The sequence below is a fragment of the Periophthalmus magnuspinnatus genome, chromosome 23 (genome assembly GCF_009829125.3).
Source record: "Periophthalmus magnuspinnatus isolate fPerMag1 chromosome 23, fPerMag1.2.pri, whole genome shotgun sequence".
Lineage (NCBI taxonomy): Eukaryota > Metazoa > Chordata > Actinopteri > Gobiiformes > Gobiidae > Periophthalmus > Periophthalmus magnuspinnatus.
Window position 1 is genome coordinate 6,113,776 of NC_047148.1, and position 18,517 is coordinate 6,132,292.

The 18,517-nt window shown below is 36.7% G+C and overlaps 2 protein-coding genes across 2 annotated transcripts in view; both read left to right on the top strand.

The window, feature by feature from the left end:
* The first annotated feature begins 836 nt into the window (after positions 1 to 836).
* Positions 837 to 15,111, top strand: sypl1 (synaptophysin-like 1). Its single transcript, XM_033989474.2, has 5 exons — positions 837 to 1,004; positions 7,140 to 7,258; positions 11,811 to 12,015; positions 12,341 to 12,532; positions 13,708 to 15,111. Exons 1-5 carry the CDS (start codon positions 933 to 935, stop codon positions 13,834 to 13,836), a joined length of 717 nt encoding a protein of 238 aa, XP_033845365.1. The 5' UTR covers positions 837 to 932; the 3' UTR covers positions 13,837 to 15,111.
* Positions 15,112 to 15,957: 846 nt separating this feature from the next.
* The window catches only part of atxn7l1 (ataxin 7-like 1), a 39,676-nt gene continuing 37,116 nt past the window's right edge, over positions 15,958 to 18,517 (top strand). The window contains exons 1-2 of the mRNA XM_033989835.2: positions 15,958 to 16,128; positions 16,604 to 16,672. The gene's annotated coding sequence lies outside the window, so the exon portion shown is untranslated. The remainder of the gene's footprint in view (positions 16,129 to 16,603; positions 16,673 to 18,517) is intronic.

Here is an 18,517-nt window from a genome sequence, read left to right on the forward strand (position 1 = left end):
TTTGGCTAATGCATTTAAAGAGAATATACACACTGTAGTCTAATTTAAATAATAAGGATAAAGTAAAAGCTCATATAGGCAACACAGCCCAGGCCGGATAAGTATCAACAGAATCTGACAGTAAATGGCTTGTGGCTGACATAAATTAGTGGTTCTGGTTCACATTGGATCTGTCCTTGCTTTAATGCTATAGCGCTGATCACTTTACAGTGGGCATGTTTTGTTCACATTCACACAATGGAAGGATGACGTGCGACCTCAGGAGCCTGAGGACAGTGTTGTGTCTTTGTTTAAGCGGAGCTGGAGAATGTGCGATCGGCTCCGGAGAGTCATATGACCCGCTGAGCCTCTGGGGCGGTCTGTGCTTACTGCCGCCTCAGCAAACAGCAGCCCCCGGAGTCTGGAGGATGGATCCAACGAAAACCGTCTGTTAGACACGACTTGTCCTCAATAAACTTAGCGTAGAGTTAAACGACTGTGATTTAACGATATCAAATAGGAAACTTCTGAGAGGATTAGGAAACTTTGACCATGTACATGAAAGCTTTTGCAAACTCTCTTTGGAAGTTTTAGAGCCTTTTGTCTTCTATGTACTTTCTAATTATCGAAAGCAGATCAAGTTGTAGAAGTAATTCGACTACATGCCGCGTAAAACCAGCCTCGCGTTATTGCGCACGAACAGTAAAGAACAGTTAGACGCTGTAACAATATTTGTGGCTTATGGTTTTTCTACAAACATTGCATTTATTATTCCGTATAAAAGTGGTATGGCACTTTGATTTCTGTACCCCGTCAAATGGAAAGCGTTAACTATTTTTTACAGTGTGGAAAGTCGCCCACGTCACTGTTTTAAACAACTCCCACTTTTCCTCAGTTGGACCAAGATTCACAGTACACCAACGGGATAAAGAGCTGAACTCACTGGTTTAATCATGATGACTGGATTTAGACTAAATTTATCGCCATTGAAGGAACCTTTAGGTTTTGTCAAAGTTGTGGAATGGGTAAGTTATTTTCTCATTTTAATTGTATCACCAACAGCAGAAGGAGGCGCGGCTCTTGGCTGTCCCTTTTTGCATAGGAGTGAAATAACTAATAATTAGGCTAACAGTGCAAAAAGCCAACCACCACCAGGACATATTAATATTGTGCGTAAAGCGTGCGTAATATGTGAATAGTTTATACCAAATACCATAACTTTCTTGACTTATTTGAAGCATATATAGCCGCATTATACATTTGGGAGAGCACTTTGCCTGGAGCCCTTGTGCTTACAATATCAAGTTTGCTATGGAGCTAAATTGAAAATGATATCTGGAAACCATAGACTTTAAAATAGATCTTGAATGTGCATGTAAAACGTTTTGGACAGCTTCACACTGGCCTGCCCTTGAGAGGACATGGTTAGACATTAAATCTTTCCTCAACAATTATTTACCCTCGAATAACCGTGTAACATGTTGGTTACTCATAGCCTACATATATTTACATAACATGACATATTACTCATACAACAGTCCAGTAATCATTTATGCTGGTTATATCTGGGTCACCGTGCGTAATGCAGTTTTCTTCAGCTGTGTTTCTTACAATGGACTCAGAGGCGTGCTAAAAACCCGGTCATCTGACTTAGGAACAAGACTGTGTGTGTCTGTGTGAATGGCTGAACCTTTTGCCTAATCCAACCCTGATCAACAGCATTCTTTCTGGTTTGTTTACTTGTGGTGAGTGACACGTTTATGGAGGAGTTTGATTGCTCATGTATTTTTAATTCAGAGATCCACTCATCTTTTTTCCTGGATCTGACAGATGGACACATGACAATCTAAAGCTTTGCTCAGTTACTAGTAAAGTAGTTTAAAGATGAATCATGACCTGGACTTCAGTAAGATTTGAGTCACTATTTTGATGACTTAAGACTCAAGATGTGATCAAATGAACTTCGACTTGGGAGTTGGACTTGAAGACCAGTGATACGGGATGAGTTGGTGCTTCTGCAAAAAAAAACAACACTGTGCAGTTGATAGTAGTGTTGTCAGAAGAATAAAAAATCAGCAACTATTTCATGTTACTACTAGTATCAAAACTAGATACTCATTTGAGCAGGTATCGATACTAAAAAAGTCACATTCACAGGACAGAAATGAACCTTTTGTGAATAGCTTTAGAATGATCTTGTGCTGTATCAGAACAAGGATAAGACGACATAGACCACATAGTAAGACGCCCATGGACTATTATGGAACCTACTTGGACAATTGAAGGATTACACAGATACAAGGCCACATGGTGATATATTTATTTATTTATTTATTTATTATCACGTGTCGAAATCATTTTTGGGGATCAAGTCTTCCTTACTTTCTAAATCAAGTTTGAAATTTTAGTATCAGGACAGCACTAGTTGATAGTTAAAGGTCTTATATTACACAAAATGGATTGTTGTGAGCTTTAAGCCATGTTATAATTTTGTTACCTACTCAAAAACATACCTGGAGTTGTGTTTTGTTCCACTTTGCGATGTCTTGCAGTGACAGTTTTCAAGTTAACAGCTACTTTTTTCCGTTTTATTCAGTAGAGATTGGCAATTCCAGGGCTGAAATTATCCAAATGATTCTAGTGAAGGTGTGTGGAGTTTTAAAACACAATGGAGCACTTCCTGTGTCACCACATGGGCATCACAAGGTGGAACAGAGTGTTTTCTGTTTGAGAGAAGAACTCAGCCTAAATATGCAGGGTTTGTGCGTTAAACATGTGTGAATGAAACAAAACATAAGTCCTGATATTGTTTGTTATGAGGAAAAATCGTTATAACATAGATCAGAAAATAACATAGTATAGGCTCTTTAAGGTGTGCTTTCTGTGTTTCATTACAGCAACAAACTGGAACATATCCCTCCCCACTTCTCAGACAAAAAAGCATATCAGATACAAAAATATTAACTGCATTTGTGAGTAATTTTGTATAAAGACTTCAAAGCCAAAGCATAGGCCCTTGGACTTTTTCCATCCTATTATAGTCCTATTACTTGATATGGTTTTAGTATCTACTGTAACTATATTTAATCTGTGATCTAATGCTTGCACTTCTCAAAATGAACATGAGAATTACTTAACACTTATATTCCAGACCTCATAAACACCACAGGTGATACATATCTTCAGTGATAGGATCTGCTGTCAGTAGTAAACAGAAAAGATGAGCTGGTATGTACCGTCAGGCCTTAGATTTTAAAGGTTTCCTCCGTTTATCAAGTGAACAAGATAAAGTTTGTTTATGTAACCTGAGAGGAGAGGATGTAGAGTTGTTGATTTAAAAGTATGGACAGGAGCAGTAAATGGACACATCCTGTCTGTGGTCATTCGGGTTTAAGCCACTGTTTAGCTGGACTCACTGACCTCAGCAGACACCCACAATGCTCAAAGGAGTGCCTAGATTAAAAAATGTAAACGAGCGAGTTGTATACATTTACAGTTGGGGCGTGACGAGATACACGTTCCACAACACAAAGCGAGACACGAGATTGGATGTACGAGAACGAAACAAGATGACATTTTGACATTATACACTAAATGAATTCTGCAATCCAGGTCCCAATTTTGGCTTTGCCCTTTTTGATCTACTTTATTTAATATTCCTGCTGACATTTGTAACACTGCTTTTTGGGATTACAGCTTCTCGCCAGTACTTAACTTAATTTTTTTCCATCCAATCCAAATGTAAAAACAGTTGGGAAAAACTCACAAGATCATTTCAGCATTTGTGTACAGTCTTATGACAATTTTGTTTTGCAAGATTTGGTGGGTATGTGGTATGAGATTTTGTCTCATCCCTAATTTATAGTAAGTTGTCAATATTATTTAGCCCAAATTTAGGACCACATTAGAATAACAGTTTCAATGGTTGTCAATATATTTTGTTTTTGGGTTTTTTTCATCGGCCCAATTGCCTGAATGGCTTAAACTCTGGGGATATTTTTAGGCCGATATGGATTATTTTCCCCAAATTATGTTAAGTAAATTTACCACAAACTCACAACAACCCTTTTTTAACCCCACACCCTTTATAGAGCTGTGTAGTTGCAGTTATCTTATTGCATTAAAGTGTTAAAATAAAACTTTGTATGTACTCAGCGGCAGGTTGGTCAAAACAAATTATCTGCCTGTGCTGGAGCTTGAAGGCCAATAGCCGATACAAAGTGCAAATATCAGCCGGATATATCAGCCAAACATTATATCCATTTATCTCAACAAGAGGCACTGGTCTGTCATCATCTCTCCTACTGAGGACATTTTAGTGATGATGGGCGTAAGACAAAAAGAAGGGGAAACATTGTAGGACTTTGATGGATTAATTAATACAATATACCTATTACAGTAGAGGCAACTTCTTTGTTGTCTATAATTTTACATACATTGTTTAACCATGGTGTGCTGTTTCTTTAGGCTTTTTGTCTGTATTTTAGGCTATGTTTGATAGAATTATTCACAGTAATCTTATAATGTGCTATAATTGCATTGGAATCGTGACAATCTCCTAGAGCACATGTGTCAAACTCAAGGCCCTCGGGCTAAATGTGGCCCCCCATGTCATTTTATGTGGCCCACAACAAGATAAATTAAAAGGTTTGACTGTCTTAAAATGTCAGTTTATCAGGAGATACAGTTATACAGCCATATTTTTACATCTATGAAAATGTATATGTAATATTTGTAACTTGAATAAGAAATAAACACAGAGACGGTTAATGAACAAGTTAAAAAAAAGTAGTTTATTTACATTAGATGTGGCCCTTTGAGAGTGACCGTTTAAAATGTGGCCCTTGTTGAAAATGTGTTTGACCCTGTCCTAGAGACACATCTGACACACACCCAAACGTTTGAAACCTTCTTTTCCTGTCAGTTTCACAGTCTGACACTTAACTTGAATGGTAAGTGAATTGTGGTAAGGTAATGGTAAGCAAAAAACAAAAAGTAATTGTAGGTACAGACTTAAAAGCACAAGAGATCTATTTTAGTTGAATATGTATGTATTGCTGTGTCTACAAAAGCCAGTATTCCATTAAAAAAGACACATTTAAGTGTTTTTATTAAGAAAAAAAAATAAAAATAATGAATTGAAAAAGTATTTTTTTCAAAAGTAGAACAAAATATTGATTTTTTTTTTCTTTTTGCCCATATGCCCTACCATTGGGGCACAAGAGCAGCCAGGTGCTTCAGCCAGCTGGTGTGAAATCAACCATATTATATTAGCCATAAGCGGGCTCGAGATTTCAGAAATAGATGATAAAAGTTGAATGGGTGAGTAGGTGAATTATTTACATGATGTACTGTAACCAGGGTATTTCCTAGTATAAACTTGCACCACATAGTGATTACTGAAACATAAAAGAAAGAACAGGAAGTCACATCTGGCCTAACATCTGGAAGAAGCCTGGAGCTGTGCGAGTTACTGTGGCTTTTGTGGCGTCCGGTTAACGGCTAACCTCCTGCCATAGTAAGCCTTTTTAGTGCTATATGCTAACTGTGGTAATGCTGAAGCGTCAAGATTTAAGGAGCTCAAATGCTATGTTGTTTTTGGTGTGACCCAGGCTGAGGAAAGACAAACTGTATGAGTAGAAGTTTAAAATCACCCTGTCACAAGATGCAGTTGAATAATTATGAAAATGATGACCTAAAATAGCCCCAGAAGAGAAAAATAGACTGGTGATGTGGGAGGCTTAGGCAGAGCATGTGATGATGGGCAGACATGAGACTCAGACAAGAATGTGTGAAAGACGATGTCGCCATGCAGAACTAAACATGGAGGAGGAGTGTGCATCCTCGTCAGTGCAGTTCTTCTTGGGGCAGTGCAGTGTAATTAATCACACTTAAATCAAGACTGAGATTCATTTCTAATTTTCAATGATACGGTAGGGTCTTTTTAATTGAGAGGTCGATAGCCAGTCCTCTAGTAAAAGCATGTGGTTTGGAGCAGAGTTCAGAGTAATAGAGGAAGAAGTTTGAATGGCAATGGTAAAAGTCATATTGTGTATGTTAAGGAAATTAACATTGAAACCCACCTTTGTTTTTGTTTTGTTTTTTGTTTGGGTTTTTTTTGTGTTTTTTTTTATTTTTATTATTATTATTATTAAGACAATCAAATGAAAAAATGTGATTGATTAGTTTGAGGATTAAAAGGCATTCATGTTTATGATTTTGTTATACCACAGACCATAATTCCTTGTCAACTTGTCAGGGTCAACCTTTGAAAATGATTTATGGAAAAGGAAATATCAGAGACAAAAATATTTAGTTTATTCAACTGAATGTCTTCCAATATCAAGCACACATATTTGCTCATAGATTGTACACGTATTTTGCTTTACTTGGCAGGCCATTCCAAGAGTCATGGACTATATTTAGTTTAACCAACTTCTACTGTAACAACAATCCAGCTTGAAAGCAGATTTTCTTCCACGTCTTTGAAGAAGTCCCATGATCTATATCAGAGGCTCAAGGAATGCTCAAATTGTCTCAAACAAGAATCTGGCCTGCAGAAAATGTATGTTTTCACTCGATGTTAAGGCTAAAAAATACTAGCAACAGCTAAGAGTAAAAATATCAACTATCAACGCTTGTAAAGGTTTACAAACAGAATTCCTTCACAGTGTACCCGTCCAGGTCAGGAGCATAAATATTTGAGATAAGACTAACATATGAACTGCTAAACTAAGAACAGATTTGTATGTACACTGTTAATACATCATAAGAAAATTGAGAAATTGTTTTTTTCTCCAAACATTTTCGCTAAATTCTCAATTTTACTCAAAAGCAACATTGAATCTTATGCACCTCCAAAGCTTTTAGAGGAGAAAATGAGTGTATTTAGTTGGGCCTCTGGGGGTCTCTTCTGCTGACGTTATGGTATTTGTTGCCAGCTTTGTTCTCGGAGTCAAGTTTTCTGTGCTTTCAAATGTTTGCTGACCTACATATCTGAAGGGGAATTTCAACAGAATCACAAAAGTTTTAAATTGAACCCCTAAACTTCTACACTGAAATATGATCTCAAATACTGTTACTCCCTTTGTGTGTTTTACTGCCTTATAAAGCTAACATCTCTCTCCATCTTCCTCCGCTTCTCTTGTCTGTCCAAACAGCTCACAGCCATATTTGCTTTTGGGAGCGTTGGAGGTTTCTCAGGGACCAATATCATCACCCTCTTATGTGGAGATGGGAAGAACGAGACTCTTAGCGCTAACTTTCACTACCCATTTAGGTGAGTACCAAATCATTTATGGATCGTTTATGTGCAGGGGATATAATAATGCACAATATGTCACACATCTGTTGGTAAGTGCAATTACTGCAAATCCAATTCTATTGGTAGAATAAATAGATAATTATCGGGGAATTACAGTTATCTCTAATAATCTAATAATTGACATTTTTTGTTCAATATTTATTGTATTTGTGGGCTTATGGTCACATAATAATGCCAAAGGTGTACAAATGCCACATTTGCCCTACCCCATTCCCACAACCCCCTTCCACTCTCACCAAAACCCCGACACCCCTAAACGTAACAGATGCTAGATAAAAAAAGAAGAAAAAACAAACAATAATAAAACATGAAAGTAAATAAACGTGCACACAAGCACAAATATACATACATGTGTATGCTCCCATATATGTATATGCGTGTACACAAAAACAAAAGATAAATAAAAAATAAAAAGTGCATATGTCACATATTTAAATAGGTGTGTATAGATGAAACATATCTTGTTTGCCATTTAGTTCATAGGTTAGTTTTTCCAGGGGAGTGGCTCATGATAACTGAGTCCATTGTGGGTTCATGTGAGTTTGCCTACTTTAAGAGAACACATTTTCTTGACATAAGACATAATGATCATTAACACAAACTGGGTGACACTAGGAAACAATTTTTCAGGACAAAGATTTAACAGATACAATAATGGTGACATGGCAAACTTTTTTCCAGTAATCTGTTAAATAGCATGTTTCTCCCAAGAACAAATGAACCTTTGTACCATTAATTACCTTAAGTATCTTATATATTTTTTTTACATTTATAACACAGAGCTGGCGGGAAACATTTCCTTAAGGCACAATGGGGTGTCATAGCATAGAGCAGTGATCTTTTGGGGCTGTCGCTGGGCAACATGGACTTTCAGCTTCCTCCAAAGATTTTCTATGAGTTTGAGATCTGGAGACTGGCTAGGCCACTCCAGGACCTGGAAATGCTTCTTACAAAGCCACTCCTTCATTGCCCGGGCATTGTGTTTTGGATCATTGTCAGGCTGACGCAGCCACATTTCATCTTCAATGCTCTTGCTGATGGAAGGATTTTCACTCAAAATGTCATGATACACGACCCCATTCATTCTTTCCTTTACACGGATCAAATGTTCTGGTCCCTTTGCAGAAAAACACCCCCAAAGCATGATGTTTCCACCCTCATGCTTCACTGTGGGTATGGTGTTCTTTGGATGCAACTCAGCATCCAAACACAACAAGTTGAGTTTTTACCAAAAAGTTCTGTTTTGGTTTCATCTGACCATATGACATTCTCCAAATCCTCTTCTGGATCATCCAAATACTCTCTATACTGGCTTAAGCAGGGGGACACGTCTGGCACTGCAGGATTTGAGTCCCTGGTGGCGTAGTGTGTTACTGATGGTAGCCTTTGTTACTTTGGTCTCAGCTCTCTGCAGGTCATTCACTAGGTCATCCCGTGTGGTTGTGGGATTTTTGCTCACAGTTCTTGTGTCACCCCACGGGGTGAGATCTTGCGTGGGTCCCAGATCAAGGGAGATTATCAGTGGTCTTATATGTTTTCCATTTTCTAATAATTACTCCCACAGTTGATTTCTTCACACCCAGCTGCTTACATATTGCAGATTCAGACTTCCCAGCCTGGTGCAGGTTTACAATTTTGTTTCTGGTGTCCTTTGACAGCTCTTTGGTCTGGGCCATAGTGGAGTTTGGAGTCTGACTGTTTGAGGTTGTGGACAGGTGTCTTTTATACTGATAATGAGTTCAAACAGGTGCCATTAATACAGGTAACGAGTGGAGGACAGAGGAGCCTCTTAAAGAAGCTACAGGTCTGTGAGAGCCAAAAATCTTGCTTTTTTGTAAGTGACCAAATACTTATTTTACTGAGGAATTTACTAATTACTTTAGTTCATTAAAAATCCTACCCCATTCTGTCTCTCATAATTGAAGTGTACCTATGATGATGAAAATTTCATCCCTCTCTCATCTTTTTAAGAGGTTGAACCTGCACAATTGGTGGCTGACTAAATACTTTTTTGCCCCACTGTAAAACTGATGGAATATTCATGTTTATATATCTCTATAAATCGTGCTACACCAAGCATGTATTGTATAGCATATAGTTTTAACTCAACTTTTCCATGTTAATTTCACTGTTTCACCTCCAGTCTAACAGGACTACATGTAAAGGATTCCAGTTCAACCCAATTAGATTCTTCTCTTTGTAGGAACCCATTGGTGACCTAATGTTTCGGTTTGGTGAGCGTACCTTCCAAATGTAATGTGAAATATTGGTTTTCAGTTTTTTAAAGAAGTTTGTTGAGAACTAACATTGTAGATTTTGGAACAGATAATTTATTTTAGGGAGAACATGCATTCTAATGACCTTAAAAAAGATGTTGACAATGTTGATCATTTGGGTAAGTGTTTTTTTTTTGTTTTTTTTTTGTTTTTTGTTTTTTTTTGTTTTTGTCAATTAGGGGTATATAATTAGCATCAAATAGATCATTTGAGTCAGCTGAGAGCCCTTTTAGTAACTTGAAATAGGAAATTTGTCAATTCCGCAGGAGGCATATTAAAAGGCAAAACAATTGATTTACGAAGATTAATTTTGTATCCTAAAAAAAAAAAAAAACTAAACTCATTAATAGAGGTTAAGTCTGATGGCAGACATTTACTCGGATTTGATAAATACAAAAGAATATCATCGGCAAACAAACAAATTGTATGGGTTTTATCACCTACTGGAATTGCATTTATTTCAATGTTGGAGCTTATTTTTGGTTTAGCAGCTCAATTAACAATAAAAATAATAGGGATGAAAGGGACCATCTTTGTCTTTGTTGAACTAGAAACCTATTAGAAAGCAGTCCATCAGTTGACTGTGAATATAATGACTTGATTGCATTGAAAAAATTAAATCCCAAACAAAACTTCTTCAATAAAGAAAAAAGAAACGTCCTCTCTAACCAATCGAGTGCTTTGTCTGCATCAAGCAACAAAATTGATTATTCAGTTGATTAATAACATTGAGGGCACACCTCACATTATCAGAGTCACATCATGAATTCACAAATCCTGCCTAGTCTTGGTGTATAAGTTTAAGAAGAAGCTTTTCCAGTCTATGTGCAAATCATTTTATCATTTACATTAAGCAGGCTTATAGGTCTAAAGGAGGCACAGTCTAGAGGATCTTTTCCTTTCTTCAGTAAAAGAGAGATAGATGCACAGCCCGTATGTTCAAAGTCACTCCTTCATTGCCCGGGCATCCATTGATTTGATCTCAGAACAAAATTTCTTCTAGAACTCAATGGGAAATTCATCCAAGCTAGGACTTTTTCATTTTCTACATGTTGATACATCCTCTTCTAGTTTCAGGAAGATTAATGCTTCTTAAATAAATATCGACATCAGGATTTGTAATTTCTTCTGAGGAATAAATAACAGGAATAAATATCTGTATAATTTGTCTTAATCATGTTGATAGATCAATCTTTAATTTGATTTTTTTTTTTTTTATTTAACTTTAGTTCATTGAATTTAACTTTGCTTGATTTTGCTTTTAAACTTTAAATGGCAGGAGTTTATGGTTTTGTTCCAAGTAACAGACATATTTTTTAAGGCCGTGTCTGTATGACTGTAGCGTTCTTTTCTGGAATATGAAATAATATATCCATGTACAGTGACTTTGACAGTATACAAAACCACAGAGGGAGAAATAGAGATATTTTTATTATCATCCCAAAAAAATATATTTTTTTTTTCTGCAAGAACTAGTTAAATGTGTCATTTTGCAGTAATGATATTAAATCTCCACATTAATGTCCTTGGAATGTTTAAGCACAAATTGATCTTTAGATCTAGTAAGATAAAACAACTGGTTCGATATGGCATACCTGAACAGCATGCAATGATGTTTTGGAGAAAAAAAGTATATATATATATATATATATATATATATATATATATATATATATATATATATATATATATATATATATATATATATATATACACACACACCCACACACACCCACCCACCCCCCCCCCCCCCCCCCCCCCACACACACACACACACAGTTGTCCAGTCTTAACTATGAACAATGAGGATGACGGTAAAACGTATAATACTTTGTGGTTGGGCTAACATGCCACCAGACATCCAGCAGTCCTGATTTTTTGGTTAAATTGTGCAACGTTTTTGATGCACATGGATTAGATATGGGTGCAGTGGATGATTTATCTACAGTCTTAATAGAGTTACCAGTGTCAGTGCCAGACCATCTGTAGGCATATCCAATGTCCAAAGGAGGGTGGTGGTTCAGCAGCCTCACAAGTCCTGGAAGTAGGGCATGGATGCCAACTGAGATAGATATGTTTAATGCCATACAGGGGAACAGCAAAGACAAAGCAATAATATCTCTTGGAAACATGCAGGTGACCAGCCCTCCCCCAGAAAAGTCACATGGATTATCTTTAAAAATTATTATCTATAATAACCGAATGTTCTGATTTCTTTGTCTTTTTTGCAGGTTATCCCAGATCCCCTTGGTTCCCTCAAACACCAGTATTTGTAACCACTCTGTGGCAGCCACATACTTGGTGGGGGACTCAGCCTCTGCCTCTGAGTTCTTTGTTGGGACTGGTGTTGTTTGTTTCCTGTACAGTATGGCCGCCCTGCTGGTCTATCTGGGATACATGCACGTCTACAAGGACTCTGACTTTGGACCCATTTTTGTAAGTTGCACACGTATTTTAAAACTATAGAGAGGAGGCAGTCAGAATAACCCATACTCATGTATGACTGAAAATTAGGCGATTTGGCAATGGTACAGATGTTTATTTTAAATACATTTTTTGGCAAGATAGAAATTTCTACTGAATATTGAGTTTTTTGTAATAAGACTGAATTTTTTGTTTAGTGCCACTAAAACACAAGCCAAGAAAATGTGACTGAACCACAACACAAAACAAAACACTTAACAATAATTACTATACTCTTTGCATTTGATTGTATAGACATTTGCTGTTTGTAAACTTGCCATGTGCTTCTGACCTGCAGGACTTTTTGCTGACTGCGATCCTGGTCTTTCTGTGGTTGGTGTGTTCTTCTGCCTGGGCTAAAGGCCTGCAGAACGTGAAAGACGCCACAAACTCAAATGGCATCAACAACACTCTGGCTCTATGCAAAGGGAACAACGTCACTTGCTCTGTCACTGAGTTCGCCAACCTCCGAAGCCTCAACTTTTCTGTGGTAAGGACATAACAATAGGGGAGTAATTGCTTTTTAAATCCAAATGAGAGTATCATGACTATCATGATGTACACCACCAATCAAAAGTTTGGGCATACCATTCAATGTTTTTTTTTCTTTAGATTTACTACTTTCTACATTCTGTATACAAATATATGAGGCAAAATGTATGGAATTATGTAGCAAAGATTTTTTGTATAATAGATATGCATTTATTTAAGCTATTTAGCATTTACTCAGATTTCTTGTTGGAGCCTCTCTTTGCTTTGTCGACAGCGCAGCAAAGCACAGGCCTTCTCTGAATGAGCTTCAAGATGAATTCTCCAGAAATTGTTTTCACTTCACAGTTCTGCTTTGTCAGGGTTAATTTGTGGAATGCCAAGAGTGTGCAAAGCTGTGACCAAACCAAAGGGTGTTATTCCACGTTTTTTGCCCACTACATTTCATGTATTTATTCATAGTTCTTATGCCATCAATGAGGATCCATAATGTAAATAAGCATGAAAAAAAACATAAAAAGGTATGTTCAAACTTTTGACTTTTTATGAGACAATTTGTTATGGCAAATTGTCTCTTTAATATTGTGATACATTTTGTTTATATATATATTTATGTTTTAACTCTATCATGGCACAAGTATGTAAACTAGTGTCCATTTCCAAGAGCCTGTTTCTTGTCCCACTATTTCTAGTTTAGTTTAGTTGATACAGCAACAATAAAATAAAAATGCATAAACTTCAGGCATTGTGAGTCATTGTCATGACACATGAATAAAAATATTTTCTTTAAACACTGCATCTGAAAGCAATTGTGTTAACCCAGTGGACAGATTTGTTCTTTTCCCAGAGTAAATCAAAAGAATAAACAACAGGAGCCTCTTACTGAAGACGTTATAGCTTGGGCAAGACACTTGCCTGTGTGTGAATACCTGTGTGGTTACTTGATGTCAGCTCAGTGTATATAAGCACTATATTAAATGATGCCATTGTGACTATTTAGTTAATTCTTAGGCATTTAAAGTCTTACAATCAATCATACAATCAAAATAGACACCAAAAGGAAAGCTATATGCAAAAAGTGTTTCTATTTAAGCATAACCATAAACTTTTCCATCACAGCAATCTATTGTTTATTTAATATCTGTATGTAACAAATGTCATTGTTTTGTTTTGCAGGTGTTTGGGTTCCTGAACATGTTTGTGTGGGCTGGTAACGCTTGGTTTGTTTACAAAGAGACACGCTGGCACTCTCAGAAGTTCTCCCAGCCTGGACCAGGGCATCAGCAAGTCCCCGCACCTATATAAGACAATACAAATAAAGATTCACAACATGCCATAAGCCATCTATGAAGCTGACAATATGGAATTTCAACTTTGTTTTAAAACACAATGTTTTTTTTGCATACAATTATTTGGGGAGGGAAAAATATCAGGGATAGGTCAGTTTATATGAGATGGAGGTTGGTGGGATACGATAACAAATAATGTGTCTTAACAGTTCATTTAAGTATGTATAGTATATGGATGCACCTAGGACTGCACAATTAATCACAATCTAATCTAAATCGCAATTAGAAATGCATGGGATTCTTGTATTAGTTTATGAGTTCAAATTTCAGTCTTCTCTCAGATGTGAATGCTTCTGGAGTTGTTTATAATGTGTGCACTCTGAACAGAATCCTGCTTTTTAAAAATATATTGCAAATCTAATCACAATCTCAATTTGATTTTTTCCCAAAATCGTGCATCCCTAGATACAACCAGCCTTTACTATTAGTAGTGGGTTGGACAATATTTCTTCTTTACATGTGTAGATTTGTTGACTGAATTTGTTATGCTTCAAATGATGAATGAACATGTGAAGAGAAGTGAAGCAATGTTACCATGTTCATATAATATTTTAGATTTTGTACATTTTAAAACTTGATTTTCATTCATGGCATCATTTCCCTCTAGTGGCAGTTAGCATTTATTGCAAAAACAAGTTTCTGTAGTCTACTTGATACAAACTGCCTACCAATCTTGTAATGTGAATCTATCATTTCACTTAAGTGAGTGAGGAGCTACTATAAGCCTATCCAAAGAAATGTTGGCCCTAGGGTCAGTCATTTGTCAGTTTTCACTGAAGTATTCAAGCGCATAGGTTTAGCCAAGGTTTTATCTTTTCTTTTCATCCTTTCTGTCTCTTAAGTATGTAGTCACTAGGTGTCAGTTACAGAAGAAATCTTTGAATGTAATAGTTTATTTTTCAAAGGTATTACTCATGATTGTAAAGAAATGAAATGCCAAAGGAGCGTGTTTGTGAATGACTTTTCATTGATTTTTCTAGTTTTGTTTTTAAATTCATAAATGTGTCAAAATTGTTTTTGCAAGCTAGCTGTATTTTAAAATATTACTTTTCTATTCTATTGACTGTTCCGTTTGTCATTTCTGTTTTGCTGTATGGAAATCCTATAAATCATGTGGCATACACCTTCAGCACTGTGCCTTATTCTTTCACATTTAACCTCCTTGTGTCTTGGTAATTTGTAATGCATAATATGTAAAGTTTGTTTTTCAATAAAATATTCTTCATCTGTTTGACTACATTGTTGTAATAATAATAGTGGAATGTGTGTTCTGCAATAGAATTGTATTGTATTGTATAATACATAATACAAAAGGTGACAGTTAAAATTCATGTTAAAAGGCAGATTTTTGCTAAAATTTAGCAAGCTTTAATTGTCACTAATAGAAATAATCAGATTCAACATTTGTGAATTTACGTTTTACTGGTAGATAATAATTCTTATGAAAATCCTTGTTTGGGCTTACTTTCAGTCATGCTGCTGTTATGAAAGGTTTCAATTTTGGTGCAGTTTTCACTTTTTGCCACAAGAGGTCAGCATAGAAGCGTGCTTGACCAACAGTCAGCTGAATGCCTTTGGGGAGTTGCTAAATTTATTTGAATTTATTTTTAATGGGTTATTTGATCTAATTCAGCAGGTCTATGTTATTTGCCATAAACTCAAAGGAAAGAGTCACTTTCTTTATGGTATTCATTCTTCTGGCCTATATTTGTGGCAATCCTGCCTAAATTATGATCACAATCTATATACAGTACACCATATAACATATTTATAAGGTGTATAAATAGGCTATACCCAGTAATATTGATTGAATTGGTAGTTTCTATTTTATTTGATTTACAGAAAAAAATATAATTACATTACTCATTATATAAATGAGTAATGCCATTATATTATTATATCGACAGTATTGTGTTACATAACTGCAGTGAAACCCAGATTATTTAGAATGTGCATGTCTATCTGAACTTTTGAACCCCCGCGCGTGTGCCCTTCTAGTCAATGGGCTCAACCTGTCAACTTTCCGGAAAAAGCCGATGTTGTCCGACGCTTTACAACAGCGACGTCAGCTGCATATCTCGTTCTTTCGTTTTCGTGCGAAGGAGAGAGAGGGGAAAACGGATCACAGCAAAGCAACAAGAACGAAGAGCAATGGCGACACTGGCTCGCCAAATACCAAGTCCGGATACGTTCCTCTGTCAGCCTTGGTCGTCTTTCGTCAGCGCAGCTCAATTACCTTTTGTTGACAGTAAGTTCGCACGGCTGTATGGTTGTTTTCTCGGACCAAGTGTCAGGGAAGTGCCTGGTGGTAAACTGTGTGTGATTGGGAGTTGAGTAAGCTCCTCCACCGTGCAGCAAGCAGGGTCTGTCAAAGCGCAGCAAACTATCTGTCAGAAATACTACGGCCAAATGCAATATTAATCCACTGGTTTTACAATCGTGCTTGGGCGTATTTACATTATTTGCGGTGCAGACTTTGCGCCGTTGGCATGCGTGTGCACTGCTGATCCCCATCTAGTGCCCAGATGTAAGTTTGTTAGCTTTGACAGCTCCACTTGATTTAGGAAGGCAGCTCTGCGTTAGCGGGCTAATGCTAACCCATAGCCAGATCCAGAGCAGCAGCAGCAGCAGTAAGCATGGCTCCTGCGCGCATGGCCCGTAAAGTTTGTTGTGAAACCCGTGGCTCGTCTGTAAAAGTGCTTGTTTTGTTGTTGCATTCGTAGATTCATCCGTGGAGGTTGCAGACACCGAGACCTGCTGTCTGAGTGAAACTGTGAAGAACGGTAAACAAGGTGAGCGACCTGTGCCTGTGTTACTACGATGGAGCAGTCACGTATTTTGTTTGTGTATTGGATTACACGAGTAGCAGCCAAGCAAGGGACGACATTTCTATTTATACCCACTGCATACCTCATTCCATAGAAAATGCCCAAATAATATGAATTTTACCTTACTAATTTCGTTCTTTTTACTTAAATCAATAAGAAACAACCTATTTTTTACAGTTACTTCAGATGTTGTTAACTTCAGTCTGTAATTACTGCCATATTAACATTATGTAAACACCAAATACCATTATTAGCATAACATTATTAACTCAACCTTCCTTCTGTAACATTTTTAGTCACATAATACTACGTTAATACAATTTAAAACAAATCCTCAAAATTGCATAGTCAAGCTGAGCAAGTGTTTTTTTTTTTTCTTCTTTTCTTATCACCATCATTACTCAGCATTATACATTCTGACCTTTTTGGTGTCACAGATTCTGATAAAAATAGCATGCACTATTGCTCTTTGTAAAATTGGGAAATAGAATAGTTGCATAGCGTTGCATCAGTAGGTTGGTTCTAGGATAGCAATCATGTGACTGTAGGCTATTAAAAATTGAATGTACGTTTTTGTTATCCATGCAAAATGAACTCGTATTCATATAAAGAATAATCTAGAAAAAGTCACTCATCATCTTTTGTGAGTTAATTATTTTGTAGACTTGCACACTACATTCTAATGCACTACGCTGTTACTATAATGATTTATTGAGTTGACTGTTGATTCAAACAGAACCTGGTGAATTGTATTTGTTGTGGCATAAAGGTGCAGAGACAGCTAAATGTTATGGCCCGTTCTTATGTAATGTTGATAGAGTATGTCACCTTTTGATACGCTGGTGTTATGAGCAGCAGTCATCTGGAAGAGTTGCTCTGTTTTGCAGTGTCTTTGCAGTAGAGCTCATAAAAGTGAGTCGAACGGAGTTGGTCAAGGTTCATTGTTCCTCGTGTATTGACTAGGTGATGTATGGGAAGTGCATTAAAGTGGTTTGTGGTGTGCAGTTGTGCAGCTGCCCTAGAGGAATGAGAGAGAGAGAACCGACAACACAATACTGCAGAAGCATGTAATTTGCTAAGGTAAACAGAGCTATGACATAACAATATAACTGTCGGAAGAGGTATTTAGAATATTGCAAATTGCTGCTTTGGAGAAATGCAAAAAAAAAAAAAAATGTATATATAATTTTTTTTTTTTAAACTGAAAAAAAAAATAAACCGATTGATTGATTTTACTGTCATGTACACGTTTACATGTTATAGCATATTTCTAATTTATGAGGTTATTAATAAGTACATCAATTTTGCATGGCGGAAATTGATGCTAAATTTCAGATTAAAGGTGTGCAATGTAACTTTTCTGGTGCGGTATCTGCTATCTGCTTGTCACCATGGAGATGTTATTACTTTGCCTGTAATATTCCGCAGCAAGATATCAATAATATATTATTCAGTTGCATGTGTTTCTATTGCCTTGAAAATATATGCATTTTTACTGTGAGCGGGGTCGCTTCTCAGTAACTTGGTCGGGTGGTGTCATGTGCTTGTAGATAAATTGAATGCAATACTGTGGAAAATTCAAGGCAAAGCAATAACATCTCCATGGAGACAAGCAGGTGGCTCCACCAGAAAAGTTACATTGTGCACCTTTTTAAATAGAATAATCATTGCCATTTGAGTTAAGGCACACATTGTTTGAGCAGAAGACATCAAAAGTGATTTATTACTCAGCTGTAGTTTGTGGTAAGGAGTAGTGTGGACAGCTGCTCTTTAGGAGTGAGTGGGTCCCTCCATCATCTCCTCGCCCCT